Source organism: Salvelinus sp. IW2-2015, linkage group LG33, assembly GCF_002910315.2.
Source record: "Salvelinus sp. IW2-2015 linkage group LG33, ASM291031v2, whole genome shotgun sequence".
NCBI classification, from domain to species: Eukaryota; Metazoa; Chordata; class Actinopteri; order Salmoniformes; family Salmonidae; genus Salvelinus; species Salvelinus sp. IW2-2015.
Genome location: NC_036872.1, coordinates 2375996 through 2394321, shown reverse-complemented (window position 1 = coordinate 2394321; position 18326 = coordinate 2375996). Strand labels below are relative to the sequence as shown.

The following is an 18326-nucleotide window of genomic DNA, read 5'->3' as shown; positions in this document are numbered from 1 at the left end:
TGTGTCTGTGTTTATTGCACCACACGGTACTGTCTCGTCTCTCGTTCGTTCTTTCCTGTTCATGACTGCATTGTTTTTTATGTTCACCAGTTCAGGTCTGTTTAACGTCGTTTGTTGTTTTGTAGTTTATGCAAGTATAAGTTTTTGTGTTCGTCTTCGTCAGCAAATAAATCTATATGTATTCACAACCCGCTGCACCTTGGTTTAATCCCTGCTCCTCCTCTTCGGATGAAGAGGAGGAGGAGAGTCGTTACACCAACACGCTAACCACTAGGCTACCTGCCCCCCAAATGCAAGAATAAGAAATAGTACAAAATAAGAATACGAACAGAAAGCAAATGGCTAACTACCTACCTGCATAGGATGTTTGGTGATGAATACATATCTCCACTACATTTGCAATATTTTTGTATCTAGCTGATCAAATCTCAGTCAGCTACAAGAATATGATTTCTAGAACTTTGAACAAATCCCTATATAACATACAAGCAATCTTAGGTCACAAACTGTACTTGCAAACGTATTTTGACACAGTAGCGACCCATTTATGGGGACGAAGCATAGAACTGAGGGAATCTCTGATAAGATAGCAGAAATGTCAACTACTCATTCATTAAATCCCACTTATGGGTTTTAATGAGAGTTTCAGGGGCGTGAGTTTGTCTAATGTTGATGGATGGGACTGTAAGTGACAGTTCTGTCATTGTTCCAGATGACGAGAGATTGACAATGTCAGGTGTCGATCTCATTCTCACCGCTGCCACAGTGGAGCTTCCACAAAAATCAAGTAATTTCCACAAACTGGAAATCGACCCCGAAAGACACACACATGCACAGAGCACCTAGGACCCTCAAGATCTAAGAAGAACACTGTCACTCACTGTGCCATTGGTGACTAAATGCCATTACTAGGGTCAATATCCCCACCACTTTGGGAGGGCTCCACCGACACTGATTCCAGAAATACAATACAATTCAAGTAATAGTTTCCTGGCAAAGCATTCCCATCTCTTTTAGGCAATTTATCCTCTACGGGATCGGTTTCCCTCCACCGGAGGGATCAGTGTCCCTCCACTCCACTGCACTGTCCAATTTACAGTAGCTATTACAGTGAAAAAATATCATGAAATTGTTTGAGGAGAGTGCATAACAACAAAAAACTTTTATCACGGCAACTGGTTTGATACATTCACCTCTGAAGGTAAATATTGTACTTACATTCAGTAATCTTGCTCTGATTTGTCATCCTGAGGGTCCCAGAGATAAAATGTAGCATAGTTCTGTTTGATAAAATCTATTTTTATATTCAAATATAGGAACAGGGTTCTAAAGGTTGAACCACTGCTGTTTCTCTTGCATTTCAAAGATGATGAAAAAAACGTACGTTTGTATTATCTTTTACCAGATCTAATGTGTTATATTCTCCTATATTAATTTCACATTTCCACAAACTTCAAAGTGTTTCCTTTCAAATGGTATCAAGAATATGGATATCCTTGCTTCAGGTCCTGAGCTACAGGTAGTTAGATTAGGGTTTTATGTCATTTTAGGCAAAAATTTAAAAAAGGAATGTGGTCGATACCTGGATTGTTCAGACCATTTTGCTTTTTACACATTTTGTTATGTTACAGCCTTATTCTAAAATGGATTTAAAAAAAAATATCCTCAGCAATCTACACACAATACTCCATAATGACAAAGTGAAAACAGGTTTTAGACATTTTTGCAAAAACAGAAATACCTTATTTATGTAAGTATTCAGACCCTTTGCTATGAGACTCGAAATTGAGCTCAGGTGCATCCTGTTTCCATTGATCCTCCTTGAGATGTTTCTACAAATTGATTGGAGTCCACCTGTGGTAAATTCAATTGATTGGACATAATATGGAAAGACACACACCGGTCTATATAAAAAGGTCCCACAGTTGACAGTGAACCAAACCATGAGGTCGAAGGAATTGTCTGTAGAACTCCGAGACAGGATTGTGCCGAGGCACAGATCTGGGGAAAGGTACCAAAACATTTCTGCAGCATTGAAAGTCCCCAAGAACACAGTGGCCTCCATCATTCTTAAATGGAAGAAGTTTCGAACCACAAAGACTCTTCCTAGAGCTGGCCGCCCGACCAAACTGAGCAGTCGGGGGAGAAGGGCCTTGGTCAGGGAGGTGACCAAGAACCCAATGGTCACTCTGACAGTGCTCCAGAGTTCTTCTGTGGAGATGGGACAACCTTCCAGAAGGACAACCATCTCTGCAGCACTCCACCAATCAGGCCTTTATGATAGAGCGGCCAGACGGAAGCCACTCCTCTGTAAAAGGCACATGACAGCCCGCTTGGAGTTTGCAAAAAGGCACCTAAAGGACTGTCAGACCATGAGAAGCAAGATTCTCTGGTCTGATGAAACCATGATTAAACTCTTTAGCCTGAATGCCAAGCGTCATGTCTGGACGAAACCTGGCACCATCCCTACGGTGAAGTATGGTGGTGGCAGCATCATGCTGTGGGATGTTTTTCAGCGGCAGGGACTGGGAGACTAGTCAGGATCGAGACAAAGATGAACTGAGTAAAGTAGAGAGAGATCCTTGATGAAAACCTGCTCCAGAGTGCTTAGGACCTCAGACTGGGGGCGAAGATTCACCTTCCAACAGGACAACGACCCTAAGCACACAGCCACGACAATGCAGGAGTGGCTTCGGGACAAGTCTCTGAATGTCCTTGAGTGGCCCAGCCAGAGCCCAGACTTGAAACCGATCGAACATCTCGTGAGAGTCCTGAAAAAAGCTGTGCAGCGACGCTCTCCATCCAACCTGACAGAGCTTGAGAGAATCTGCAGAGAAGAATGGGAGAAACTCCCCAAATACAGGTGTGCCAAGCTTGTAGTGTAATACCTAAGAAGACTTGATGCTGTAATCATTGCCAAAGGCGCTTCAACAAAGTACTGAGTAAAGGGTGCGATTACTTATGTAAATGTCATATTTCAGTTTTAAAACGTTTATAAATGAGCAAAAATATCTAAAAACCTGTTATGTTTTGTCATTATGGGGTATTGTGTGTAGAATGATGAGGGGAAAAATGTATTAATCAATTTTAGAACAAGGCTGTAATGTAACAAAAAGTGGAAAAAGTCAAGGGGTCTGAATACTTTCCGAAAGCACTGTATGTATGTTTGTGTGGCTGTGTGCGCATGCAAGGCTCATAGGCTTCTCACCGGAAATCAGTCGTTTTCATCGAATTCCTGAAAACTGCAGCTTTCTGTCTCCGTCTGCACTATATCTGGATGATCACCTCAGTCTGGGTAACACACATCATTACCAGTACACTATACTCTCTCCGGTAAGTGGGGAAACATGACTTCCTTCTTGGAACTTTCATCTGTTTCATCTGGGTTGTTTGATTCTATTAAAGGTGAGCAACAAGTTGTATTTGTGACGAGTAATGTAACGGCAGTACTCTATCAACGACAAACTGTCCTCGAGACACACACGCACGTACGCAGAGCCCCCCCCCCCCCACCCCACACCTACACACGCACACMCATACACCCTCTCTCTTTCCACACTGTTAAAGCAGATCAATTATTTTTAATCTTAATACACTGGGAACTGTAAACTGTCAAATATTTTGTGAGTAGACTGGAGACCCCAAAATACCCTGTGCACTTGCACAGGCTCCCACTCTAATTACACACAAAATCACTGGCTATTTGACTGACTATTGGTAGCTTGGCAATGTTTTGTCTCTATTGTCTTTCAGGACTTGAAATTCTGATTGACAAGGCCAACAAAACCCTTGGAGATATCCGTGTTTTTATTCAAAACGCAATATCAACCCCATGCTATTCCATGCCTTCAAATAGCAATAGTTGAAGGAATGTTGGCACGGTTTGATAATGAATACTGATGATCAGTATATCCCTAATCAGTAACGTAATTTTTTGGACCCAAATGTTATAACGTAATCTGATTACCTTCACTTACTTTTGGATGACTTTCCACTTAAGAAACATTAGAAGACATAACGCATCCCTCAAACACATTTGGTGTGTCATCATAGTGGTCTCTGACTTGTGGTCTGACTTGCTCAGGTGGAACAAACTTAAACTTGCGCCTTTTTTCAATGATGAATTTTATGTTATTAAGAAAACAAGAAAGGTGTCTTAATGTATTCTTTTTCTCGCAAACAACCTTTATGAATTTAAATGTAAAAATAAGAAATAATCATCTAGTTTTTCAAAAGTATCTAATCTGATTACAATATTTTAGCTGGTAGCGTAATGGATTACAGTTACAGATGACATGTAATCAGTTACTCTCCAACCCTGTGATGATAGTGGGTAACACCATGGAGAGTGTATTTGTCTACCAGCCACTGCTGGGAGACAAATACAATTTCTCCATCATTTCATTGTTGTGCTTCATTGACTTGTGTAATCCAAAAAGTCAGAAGAAGTCATGTTTCCAAAACAATTTTGTCTCAGTAATTTCCCTTGCATTGTTCGGGAACCATAGGGAACACTTTTAGCAAACTGTTTTATTTTAAAATGAGTTTGGAAAGCGCTCCCCAAGAGCCTGACAATGTCCTGGAAATAATGACAAGGAATTAAATAGGACTGTCAATTAATAACTTGTTTACTTTCACAACCACCATTAGTGGCAACATTCTGCAGTTGTGTGCATCAGTAAGACAAAGAGGTGCAAATAGAATAAACAGAAATACTGAATCACACGCTGGGACTCATTCACACACACGCACGCACACACAGGAGCATCCAGACGCCCACACACACGCACACACACAGGAGCAGCAGACGCCCACACACGCGCACGGACATACACATGCACACAAACACACATATACACTTGTTCATTCTAAATACAAATCCAGCTTGCATCTGCCTCTTGATGGGGTGAAGGATCCTCTCTTAGTGTGTATAGAAATCAAAGACAAGTGCAGTAGCACATCATTACAGGTGGATGGGGCACTTGAGCATGTCATAATGATTGAGCTTTACTACATGCCCTTGTCAGTCATATATAAGCTCATTTCTAATGGACAAGTGATTTAGCATTTTGTCTTGGTCTACTTTGTCAAACTATCAACCACCTGTAATTCCATCACAACATTTGATGTCCTTTCACAAATTGACTTGGACAAACTCCAGTCCACTGAACAAAGGCGACATTTCACTGAAAGGCCATACAGCAGTTGACTTCAAAAACAGAAACGACTAAATCCTTCTCACACTGTAGATGTGGCAATGGTGTAGTTAGGGTAGCCTGTATGTTTGCACACTGTATTGCCTGCTGCTTGTACACTGAACAGTGTACTGTGTTAACGCTTTTTGCAGCTCTGTGTGGCTCAGTCGGTAGAGCATGGCACTGTTTACAGCATGGTTTGTTGGTTCGATACTCTCTGGGGCCACCCATACAAAAAATATACGCATGCATTACTGTAAGTCGCTTTGGATAAACCTGTTGAATAAATAGCATATATTATATGACATATTACTTGTTCTAAGCATGTATTAGCACGTATAAAGCCTTAAATGTTCAACGTACCTCTGGGAGAAGATGTCCCTGTATGGACTGCCGTGCTGCAGGGCGATGCCGTAGCCCCGGTCTGGTGCCTTGTTCCCCACAGTGTAGAAGGAGCAGTCCTCATCGTTGATGCCCACATACTCCAGCACCGCCACATCCCACACAAAGGCAAAATGCCCGTACTTCACCTGAGAGAAAAGTAGAAACATAGAAATATAATTACTGAGTGTATCCATGAGGGTGCAGTCAAATTGTTGTGGACTGATGGGCTACGCCCTTTATTGTAATTCTATTTCTAGAGGTAGAAACAGATATAGAAACACATAAGCTATTATTTGACACTCCAGTCGAGAGATGGTAACATGATTGAACATGAACATTTACCATGACAATTTTGTTGCATGCATTGTGGAGTAGGGTAAAGTGTTGCCCCTAGACACTGATCTTCGGTCAGTTTTGTATTTTACCCAGTAATAGTCAGTGTCATGATTTTTTTTCTTGTTTTAATTGTACATGGTCCCTGACAATTGAACAGAATAAATGAAAAACAAAAAGACATACCCTGTAATTGGAATATAATATGTTATTTTCATTTGAATATGTGGCGAGTGCACATTCTAGCTTCATATTCATCAGCAATATGTCATTCCTTTTTTCTTTAGTTTGCTTAGATGGGAGTGTCTGTTTGCAGAGCGGAAGTCAAGGTTAATATGGTCAGAGGTAACCAAATCATCACCCATTTTACAGCAGCTCTGCAGCTCCTATTAATGGGACACCTACCATCCACATCAACTCACCATTCAAAGAAAAATACCCAGGTGTGAGGACATTCACATTTGACACACTTTTGAGACATGGCTGATTCCTTTAAGATTCTGTGAATCTTTTGAGGATTCATTGTTATTACCCCTGTAAGAGATGCACCAGGGCTGACTGCCTGGCCCTCTACATGCGTTTGGACTCTGACGTCTCATTAACTGTAATGGCACTTTATGACATTTTCAGTCACCTCACTCCAGTCTGCGTCTGGACAGGGTTCAAGGTGATTGCCCTCTGCAGAATGACTCTTGTCTGAATCAGAAATCCTCTAATTTTGTGATTTGGTTCAAACAGCACTATGGATGTGCGTCCTGAAGGGCAACCTATTCCTTAAATAGGCCCATATAGGCCCTGGTGAAAACGATGCACTATATAGGGAATAGGGGACCATTTGTAACGCATCATCTTCCTTCTCCTGGATCGCTCTTATAGTGCATTCGGAAAGTATTCAGACCCCTTGACTTTTTCCACATTTTGTTACGTTACAGCCTTATTCTAAAAGGGATGAAAATGTTTTTTTCCCCCCTCATCAATGTACACACAATACCCCATAATAACAAAGCAAAAACACATTTTTGCAAATGTATTAAAAATAAAAATGTAAATATCACATTTACATAAGCATTCAGACCTTTTACTCAAATCAAATCAAATTGTATTTGTCACATGCGTCGAATACACCTGGTGTAGACCTTACCGTGAAATGCTTACGTACAAGCCCTTAGCCAACAATGCAGTTTTAAGAAAATATTTACAAACTAAAGTAAAAAAAGAAAAGAAAAAGTAACACAATAATGAGTAACAATAATAACAATAATGAGGCTCTATACAGAGGGTACCGAGTCAATGTGTGGGGGTACAGGTTAGTCGAGGTAATTTGTACATGTAGGTAGGGGTAAAGTAATTATGCAAAGATAATAAACAGCGGGGGGGGTGGCAATGCAAATAGTCTGGGTGATTAATTGTTCAGCAATGTTATGGCTTGGGGGTAGAAGCTGTTAAGCAGCCTTTTGGACCTAGACTTGGCGCTCCGGTACCGCTTGCCATGCGGTAGCAGAGAGAACAGTCTATGACTTGGATGACTGGAGTGTTTGACATTTTTTGGGCTTTCCTCTGACACCGCCTAATATAATATAGGTCCTGGATGGCAGGGAACTTGGCCCCAGTGATGTACTGGGCTGTACGCACTACCATCTGTGGCGCCTTACGGTCGGATGCCGAGCAGTTGCCATACCAGGCGATGATGCAACCGGTCAGGCAGCGATTACAGCCTCAAGTCTTCTTGGGTATGAAGCTACAAGCTTGACACACCTGTATTTGGGGAGTTTCTCCAAATTTCCTCAATGATCTCGCTGTGCTTTGCTCCGTTCATCTTTCCCTCGATCCTGACTAGCCTCCCAGTCACTGCCGCAGAAAAACATCTCCACAGCATGATGCTGCCACCACCATGCTTCACCGTAGGGATGGTGCCAGGTTTCCTCCAGACGTGACGCTTGGCATTCAGGCCAAAGAGTTCAATCTTGGTTTCATCAGACCAGAGAATGTTGTTTCTCATTGTGTGAGAGTCCTTTAGGTGCCTTTAGGCAAACTCCAAGAGGCTGTCATGTGCCTTTTACAGAGGAGTGGCTTCCGTCTGGCCACTCTACCATAAAGGCCTGATTGGTGGAGTGCTGCAGAGATGGTTGTCCCTCTGGAAGGTTGTCCCATCTCCACAGAGGAACTCTAGAGCTCTGTTAGTGACCATCAGCACTGTCAGGGTGACCATTGGGTTCTTGGTCACCTCCCTGACCAAGGCCCTTTTTCCCCCGATTACTCCGTTTGGCCGGGAAGCTAGCTCAAGGAAGAGTCTTGGTGGTTCTAAATGTCTTCCATTTAAGAATGATGGAGGACACTGTGTTCTTAGGGACTTCAATGCTGCAGAAATGTTTTGGTACCTTTCCCCAGATCTGTGCCTCGACACAATCTTGTCTCTGAGCTCTACGGACAATTCCTTTGACATCATGGCTTGGTTTTTGCTCTGACATGCACTGTCAACTGTGGGACCTCATATAGACAGGTGTGTGCCTTTCCAAATCATGTCCAATCAATTGAATCTACCACAGGTAGACTCCGATCAAGTTGTAGAAACATCTCAAGGAGGATGAATGGAAACAGGATGCACCTCAGCTCAATTTTGAGTCTCATAGCAAACGGTCTGAATACTTATGTAAATAAGGTATGTCTGTTTTTTATTTTTAATAAAACCATTTTTCCCCCCCGCTTTTTCATTATGGGGTATTGTGTGTAGATTGATGATCATTAAAAAATATATATATTTTAGAGTAAGGCTGTAATGTAACAAAATGTGGGAAAAGTCAAGGGTCTGAATACTTCCCGAATGCACTGTATATCACAGGGTCTTACAGTTTTGCTTCCAGAAAAATGTTGTTGGCTATATCAATTCTACAGGCTTGGAAGTTGGAATCACATCAGGGCCCAGTTTTTCAAAGGTTATCTATCTGGATTTCGACTATTGGGTAGGATTAAATGCACATAAATAGAATGAATAGAACAGACTAATCATTGACTTGAATGGGGACTGAATTTATTGTATTTCTATGCATTTCATTCCTTTTATGAACACTTTATGCACTTTAAAATGTGTGCATTGCCATTTTTATCTCTAATAATGTCAAAGGAAGGGAAGAAAGTGTAGAGATTCCTATTGATTCCTAATCCATTTCAGAGAACAGGAACAAGGGGGAGAAAAACATAGCTAGGGTTGCAAAATCCCAGGAATTTTGCAACTCTACATGCAGGTACCACAAAGTCTTCGCCTTATTGTTGTGATTCCAAGAAAACACATATACTATAAATAGACTAGTAGAGACATTGAAAAAAGAGAGGGAACATGAGGAGTGCTGCCTGCCTGGAGGAGCCATGGCAATCAGAAGGGCCCAGTGACTCTAATTGTGCCAAGATAATTATTAAAAGCCGTTTTCGTCAAACACAGGGCGTCTGGTGAATCCTAATCACAGCATTGTTTATTCCCGGAAACATGACTAAATAACCCACTAGATTCATAATCACAAAATGAAAGCCATCCATCTGTTCCCCTCTCCGCCTCCCTCCCTCTATGCTCAGAGAAAAACGCTGGTGTAGCTTGATGTTGTTTACGTGATCCATGCTTGTTGTTATTTTGTTATTGGCTGTAGAGCGTTTTTTGTTGTTGTTGCATCATTTAAAAGGAGGTGTTGGCCTCTAAACTGATTTGTAATGACTGCAACATGAGTGTACAGAACGTTTAATGCTAACGTTTTATGAATCCCCTTGGTTTTGCGACTTTAAAGGACCTCCCCCCCCAGAGGAAGTTGCCACCACAATTTAAATTACCTGTCCTAGACATGAAATGCACGTTTAGGTTCCACCTCCAACGAATGACAAAGGCTATACATATTCAAGGATTGGGAATTTCCACGTGGAGTTGATAAACATCAACAAATAGGGCACTGATAGTTGTCAGTGTAGCTAGCATGTTAACCGTATCTAGCTAGCTAGTTATCTTGCTAACCTTATCTAGCTAGCTAGTTATCTTGCTAACCTTATCTAACTAGCTAGTTATCTTGCTAACCTTATCTAGCTAGCTAATGTTATCTGTTGTTGCTGGTTTTCTTTTACACCGTATTCAAAAGATTAGTCAGCTGGATTTGTCATAAGCATTGATTTCGGGAAAACCACTGGCCTATTTTTGATGTCGCAATCTATTGTTATCTCTGACGTAGAAATAGTGAGAACGAATAAGAAGGTAATATGGATAACTATTGAAAGATAGCTGATATGTGTTTTTCTACATTGTAATGGACATGGTGCAACCTCTGTAGGTTGCTGGCATCCAGGCCAGCCCGTGCTCATGGTTCTCACAGGGGAAGTGAAATGACAGGCTACAATGACTTTTCTAGTGTTCGTGCATGCCGCAAATGACATGTCACTAACTATAAGTTCCTTACATTTTCTTTTGCGGGTGCCTTTTCATTATCTGGATAGACACTTGTGGTTGCCAGCTAACATTACCCCAATCAAAACAGTGGTGTGTGTAGTGAAGCAAAACTTATGTGGCCAAAACCATTCATCTTGGGGCCAAAACCATTCATCTTGGGGCCAAAACCATTCATCTTGGGGCAACGGGGGAAGATAAATATATATTTTTAATACAGACTAGCTCAAAAATAAGTGAAAATTTGACAAATGACAAATGATCCAATGGATTATGATCATTTTCAGGTCAAAAGTGGACACAAGGCTGTTTGGCTCATCTCAGTCACGAAGAGGAAGAACTTTGCAGCTGTTTCTGATGAATAAACAATGCCATGCTGGTGGGTGGTAACATTCAAATAAAACCTCGCCCTGAAACGAAACGTAGGCTGAAAATATTTGTATGTCATACCATAGGGAAAGACAACGCATTCACACGGATTTGCACGAAGTAGGCAGTTCGGATTTGTCACTTCAAGCCCATATATATAATCATACTTTGACTAAAGTGATGACTTTTGTGCAACATCATGGGTAAGCTCTGGCCATCATCTTTCAGCTTGAAAAAGTGGATTTCTATTGGTGTGGGCATTTAAACACAAGATACTGTAGCCTACACTGATACACAGAGAACAAGTAAATACAGAACATTAAAAGCACAATAAACAAAATAAAATTCAAGTTTGGGATTATTAAATACTGTAAATCACAATCAACTCCAACACATAAGCAATATCATTTTCAAAAGGGCGAACTCTCCCTTTTGGAACATACTATACTGCTTTAGATTGCTAACTGTGTGTTTACCATCCAGTCAATTATTTTGAGATCTGTTAATAATATTTGTTGAACATTTTGCTCATTTATAAGAACTACTATGTTGCCAACTACCAGACAGAGGCATTGGGAGAACAGGCTGGAGCTATAGTAGGCCTATGCATCCCAAATGGGACCCTATTCCCAATATAGCACATTATTTTTAACCAGGGCCCAAAGGGCTCTAAGTAGTTCATTACATAAGGAACAGGGTTCCATTTCTGAAACAGACTTCTCTGTGGCTTGTTCAGCTCATGTTCTGTAGCAGACATCAAAAGACTGAAACACTTAACGACATGTTCACCAAGGGGAGGAGATTCAACGACTAACCACACACAAACAGGGGCACATAATCTTGCTTCTTAACACTTTTTTAAATTTGGTATTTTATTTGATTAGGATCCCCGTTAGCCGACGACAATGGTGACAGCTAGTCTTCCTGGGGTCCAATACATAACAAAAAACATTATGGACAAAGAATTTACATATATTTTAAAAACATTAACATAGACATTACAGACCTATATATTTACATGTATATAAAAAAAAAAAATACAACCAAAAACACACAAAGAAAAGAAGCAATACAACTAAAGAATAATAATGTGTGGGTGTGCATAGATGGTGTTTTAGATTGTGTGTGTGTGGACATCTACCAGTTATACATCAATGTCAGTACAAACACACAAATATGAGGTCGCATGGGGAGAGGCGTGGTGCTGTGAGATGTTACTTTATTTGTTTTTTGAAACCAGGTTTGTGCTATATGAGATGGAAAGGAGTTCCATGCAATCATGGCTCTACATAATACTGTACATTTCCTTGAATTTGTTCTGGACCTGGGGACTGTGAAGAGACCCCTGGTGGCATGTCTGGTGGGGTAAGTATGTTTGTTTGAGCTATAAGTAAGTTCATTACACAGACAATTTGGAATTTTCAACACATTCATATTTCTCACAGAAACAAGAATTGATGCAGTCAATCTCTCCTCTACTTTGAGCCAAGAGAGACTGACATGCATCCTGTAGACATTCGCCCTCTGTGTACATTGAAATGCAAGACGTGCTGCTCTAGTTCCATCTTTGCAGCACTTGGCCATATCACTGGGAAATAGTCAAGATTAGATAAAACTAGATACTGCAGGAATTGTTTGGTTGACTGTGGTGTTAAGAATGCTGAGCATCTGTTTATCACAGACAAAAATGCTCCCCATCTTTACAACAATTAAATCAATAAGCCTTTACCATGACAATTTACAGTCCAAGGTGACACCGAGAAGTTTAGTTTCCTCAACTTGCTCAACAGCCACATCATTCATTGCCAGATTCAGCTGAGGTCTATAACTTAGGAAATGATTTGTACCAAATACAATGATTTTAGTTATAAACATGTTCAGGACTAGTTCATGACTAGCCACCCATTCCAAAACTGACTGCAACTCACACATACTGTATATAAAGTGGTATTTTCTACCAATCAGTTTAAGTTCATTTGAAGGGGCTAATATTTAGGGTTTTATCTCTTGGTTGTTACGTTTCTAACATGGTTGTTAGAGCTTGTGCTTTGTTGTTTTTTATGTCTGGTCTCAAATGTAAAAAAAAGTTGAGGATTCCAGAGGTTAACAATTAGGTATTGCAATCAAGGATTCATGAAACTGTGGCAGACTTAAGGGCAGATTTACACAATGTGGGTGCAAGCAACAACTTTTCTTCTATGGTAGTGTTTTCAAGCGTAGTCTCAGTTCAGAGAAAGGTCTGGCTACCTGAGACAGACCAAGGTTTCTTCAGGTGCAGTCTGACCTTTTAGACTACAGCTTCCTTCTCCCTCCTCTTCAGAGAGCCAACAATCTCTCTCCCAACGTCCCTCCCTCCCGGCTGGCTCAACCCTCTGTTTATACTGATGGAGCTTCATCTCTTAAAGCCTCTCTCAACATGCCAGCTCACAACTGTCCCTCACCGCCTTCCAGCTCCCTCTCCAGGCTCTCCCTGCATCTGCTGAGATGCCTCATACTCCCTCTCTCTCTCTCTCACTCTCTCCATCTATGCATGTGTTTGTTTTCAAGGAACCAGGAAGCATTGTGTGGTAAAACCACAATGAGTTTTTACTCTGATCATTCTCCACTATGGTTGGTCTCTGGGCTCGGTGGAGATAGTCTTTCCCAGCAGTACCTCTCTCGCGGTGGTGAGCACCAGTTGGCACACAGGTGGCATTCCCGCCCACCGCATATGCACTCGACGGTGACAGCGGCGACAGACCGATGCTGTGTGTGACAACTTCTCCTCCTGCACTTGTTTTTCGCCTTAATTGGCCTTGAGCTGTCATTAATTCTCTTTGTTTCCTTAGGAAAATATAAAAAGCAATTAATAGTCTATCACCAACCATATGCAAATCTGCAAAGCAATTTCCAAAGACGGGGATCTGATAACAAAACCCAGAATAATTAGAAACAGATGTTGGAGAAACAGTCCAGGACAGCTCACTGGGCTAGAACTAAAATGTTTTTGCTAATAGGATCTGGCATGAAAAAAAAATATTTACATTTTTTCTTTCTTTCCTGCTCAGTTGTTTCAAAAGTATGTACTTTTGTCTTTTGAAATATGTAATTGTGCTCGTTTCAAATGAAATCATGTTACAAATGAAATCATGTTACAAATTAAATCATGTTACAATGGATGGGTTCATATGAAATAGGCTACCCATTGGACCACCAGCTACAGTATGGTGCATGCTGGGGAGAGCGGAGTAAACACAATTACTGGATTGGTGAACATGCCTTTCTGCCTCTTCTCCCTTACAGAGTAATTTGACAGAGGAACATAAGTGGCCTGGCGCAGGAACCTCACAAGGCTAATGTAACATGGCAGCCTAAGCCACCCAACTCCTTTTGGCAGGGTAGTCACCTCCTGCTTTTCAGAGGGAAACACTTTTATCAGGGGAAAAATATTGGGTTAATTTGAATTTACCAGAATGTTTTATTCAACGAGGTTGGACACTTCTTAACTGAAAGAAACGGTTTCCAAAAACTTTATATCCAATGATTTGGCATGCACTATTTTGAACAAGCTCCCTCTAAGAAACAGGTGCGTGTGTGAGGATATGAACATTTGTGATTGTGAAGATGGGTGGGAAAAGTCTTTATCTGTTATTTTCAGGGACAACATTGGGACAATAGCCCGGTGTGTCAAAGCCTGCTGAATTTCAAAATAGCTACTCTACATCCAACTGCACAATCATCTAACCTCAAAATTCCTCTTCCCAATCCCCGGACCCCCTGATCGAGGAATGATCTTCCCCTCGATTTGAATCTATGTATATCGGAATAAAAGGTTAACACCACCATCTAATCACAAAGCCACGCTTGAAATGTATTTAGCATTTACGCTACGTTGTTTCTTTGATCTTTTCAGCTAACACGTAGGTAAAATTAATCTCACTAAACAGTGGGGGAGGGATCTGAATCGTCTCTCTAATACCCAACAAAGAACAGGAGCACATAATCTGAGCCAAACAGCAGAGCAACAATGAGTTTTACCTAAGAGGATTTGGTTATTGATTTGACAAAGGAAGTAGGGTTTAACCGCTGCATAAACCCGTGATGTTTTTTTATTACTTAAACAACTGAGACGTTGCAAAAGTGACATAATTACAACGTTGTCGACTCTGAACACACACTATTTGGCACAAGCCGCATGAAATTGCATTGCTGCTAGTTCCTCAAAGGGAGTTTCTTAGCCTCAAACGCCATTTGTCATCGCCTCTCCGCTGCAGAGTTAATTGCATAATATTCGACTTGTGCTGAGCAAAACAAATCAACGCGAGGAAAGAAATACAGAGCCCCCTATCGTTTGTTAAGAACTTTTGGTAGTATGACTTAGCCTTGTTAAAGCCATGAGTCAGTTGAATGGGCCAGAGGCGTAGCATCTTCTCCTTCTCTCCCTCTTTCCCTCTCTCCCCAGTATCACTCTTTCATGTCTGAGACAATTCTTAGGGCTCCCTCTCTCCAAAAGAATGACAGTACCCTGGCACACAGACGGCAACTTAATCAAAACAGTCGGTCGACGTGCAGGGAGTGAGGTGCCTCGCCCAGACACAGTGGCTTGAGTCACAACTCCAGTGGGGCCACCTATTCATCGACATTAACAGGCCTGTCTCATCTATGAAGTGATTCAAATGTTCATCCTCTCTCCCTCGCTCAGCTCTCACCAACACAGCCACGACCTTTCAAATAGGCTCACACCAGTGGATCCGGCACCACACCATACACTTGGTACTGTTGAGCTGTTCTCTTCGTTTACCAGCACAGGTAGTGGAAACATGCTAAAGCATGATTTAAAAAAAAAATGTAACTAGGCAAGTCAGTTAAGAACAAATTATTATTTACAATGACCGCCTACCCCAGCCACACCCTAAACCAGACGACGCTGTGCCAATTGTGCGCCACCCTATGGGACTCCCAGTCACAGCCGGTTCTGATACAGCCTGGAATTGAACCAGGGTCTGTTGTGATGCCTCTAGCACTGAGATGCAGTGCCTTAGACCGCTGTGCCACTCGGATTAAAAAATGATACTTGAGACTAATGGGTTTCGTCCAAAATGGCAGCCTATTCCCTATATAGTGCACTACTTTTGACCAGGGCCGATTGGGAATAGGGTGTCATTTGGGGCACAGCCATAGGTGAAGGTACTTCGGACGCAGCAGCCGGTGGCCCTCTGACAGTGAATCAGCGCCCCCCCCCCCCCATCTCTCTATCTCTCTCCCTCTGTATTATCTGGTGTTGTGACAGTGTTTGCCCCCTACACAGCTGCGACTTCACTTCCTGACACGAGGGGTCAGGACACCGACAACATGGGCAGGATGTGACGATACCAGGTGAATCTCAAGTTTCAAAGTTTATTAGCCATGTGCAGATGATATAACAGGTGTAAAACAGGACAGTGAAATTCTTACCTTGAGAGCCCGTCGTTCTGGCCTTGAGCAAGGCAGTTAACCCACTGTTCCCCGGGCGCCGAAGACATGGATGTCGATTAAGGCAGGCCCCCGCACCTCTCTGATTCAGAGGGGTTGGGTTAAATGCGGAAGACACTGTCATGACGTTGCCTGTTTAGGTACATAAAGCCCATCCCCCTCTCCCTGCCACTCCCTGCCTCCCCCTTTCCTCATTCAACCCATGCTGTGGTCACAGAGAGACGTCGTAAATTCCTGAGAATCTCCTCATGGCCAAACAGTATTAGAGAGAGGGTAAACTTTCAGGACAAAGGGGTTTCTTCCACCTCACAGAACTTGAGGTACGAACAGATTTCATGTTCCGGAAAAAGTATAAAAGATCGGTGAAGATTCCAGCTATTAACATGTCCGTTTGTCACCACGTGGGCAACTCATGGGAGACTGTGTGGCTACATTACCATACCGCTGTTTATATAATAACCTCAGATATGAGGTTTACATCTGATTGTTGTATAAAAGGAATGAGTGAGTATGATACTGTTTGTATAATTGTGTAATATGATTTTGGACTGTTTAATGAAGAAAAATACAAATCCCTTTTGATTTGAACTAAATCCGAGGACCCTCCCCTGAGCCAGTTGGGTCAGACATCCTGGGACAGCCCCTCTCTGCAATCCGAATAAAAACCCAACTCTGAGAAATTATCAGGAGACCATGTTTTTTCTCCATTAGGAGGAGAACGAAGGTTGAGTACCATTGCTGAATCTGTTAACCATACCACGTGGTTAAACTCTTAGACGAATAAGAACAAGTCTTTGATATTGACTACTAGTCTGCAGCTAGGAATTCGGTATCATTGAACTCGAAGAACGACAACCGCCGAAACATCCATTCTATAACGAATGTCACTCTGAACTATCCACAATAACCAAGACAGAGAAAGAAGAAACTCCAACAGAAACTAACTTTTCTCCAGCGATCAAGACGACACACTGAGCGTAAATATATATATATTGATTGCAATTGTTCCCGAATGAGTGAGCGTTCATGTGTAAAGGATTAGCATGTCAATTGTTATAGTTATGAACTAGTCGACCCCCAATTTTTCCTTTGTCTAACAAGCCGCCATGCCGGTTCAGCCCACTAGGGCATATTTCTCCCATCATTTCATGTAACCATTTTAAGTTTGTTTGTTTGTTTATGCATTTCTGTGAATTACTTAGTTAGTAATAAATAAATGATTTAAGACAATTGATGTATGGATGACTCATAGTGAAGACTGGGTTCGTGCAGATAACCAACAATTTACGACGTTTGGAATGAGACTAACGTGAGGTAAAATAAATAAATCATTAATCAGAAGACTATTGATCAGATATGAAAATATCTGAAAGGTTATATTGGGAAATTATAACTTTGTAATCTGACTACTTTCCCTGGTGCCCCCAAAATTCATAGTTAATTGGTTACGTTATTAATCAGTTGATCGCGTAATCCCTAATTACAGGAATCTTTGATATAAACTATAAGTCTTCAATTTAATGATAGCAAAGACACGACAACACATTTCAGTTGAATGCATACAGTTGTACAACTGACTAGCTATCCCCCTTTCCCCTTTCTCCTTTCTTTCCAACAATGCAGTGATAATAATAATATAGATTATAATAGAAAAAAAAATAGAAACACGTGAATGCAAGTACACTATATCTACAAAAGTATGTGGACACCACTTTAAATTAGTGGATTTGGCTATTTCAGTTGCTGACAGGTGTATACAATTGAGTACACCGCCATGCAATCTCCACAGACAAACATTGGTAGTAGAATGGCCTTACTGAAGAGCTCAGTGAAGCGGCGTTGCCGTGCCTTCTTCACGCTGTGCCTTCTTCACTCTGTTCTGAGGCAGAAGCGGCGCTGTCGTGCCTTCTTCATGCTGTTCTGGTGGGAGAGGACCATGTTAAGTCCTCAGTGACGTGGACACTTCAAGCTCTTGACCTTCTCAGCAGTGGGCCGTCGATGTGGATGGGGGTGTGCACCCACCCCCCTGTTCCCTGTAGTCCACGATCAGCTCCTGCTGACATTGAAGGAGAGGTTGTTGTCCTGACACCACACTGCCATTTCTCTGACCTCCTAACTGTAGGCTGTCTGATCGCCGTTGGTGATCAGGCTTACCACCGTTGTGTCATAAGCAAACT

The 18326-nt window shown here is 41.7% G+C and overlaps 1 protein-coding gene across 2 annotated transcripts in view; it reads right to left on the bottom strand.

The window, feature by feature from the left end:
• Window positions 1–18326, bottom strand: part of LOC111957531 (glutamate receptor ionotropic, delta-2) — a 705651-nt gene that overhangs the window by 22706 nt on the left and 664619 nt on the right. For both annotated transcript variants that reach the window (XR_011474713.1, XM_023978383.2), the window contains exon 12: window positions 5559–5725. Coding sequence is in view for 1 of the 2 variants with exons in the window: in XM_023978383.2 (XP_023834151.1) it covers window positions 5559–5725 (167 nt within the window). In the remaining variant the exon portion in view is untranslated. The remainder of the gene's footprint in view (window positions 1–5558; window positions 5726–18326) is intronic.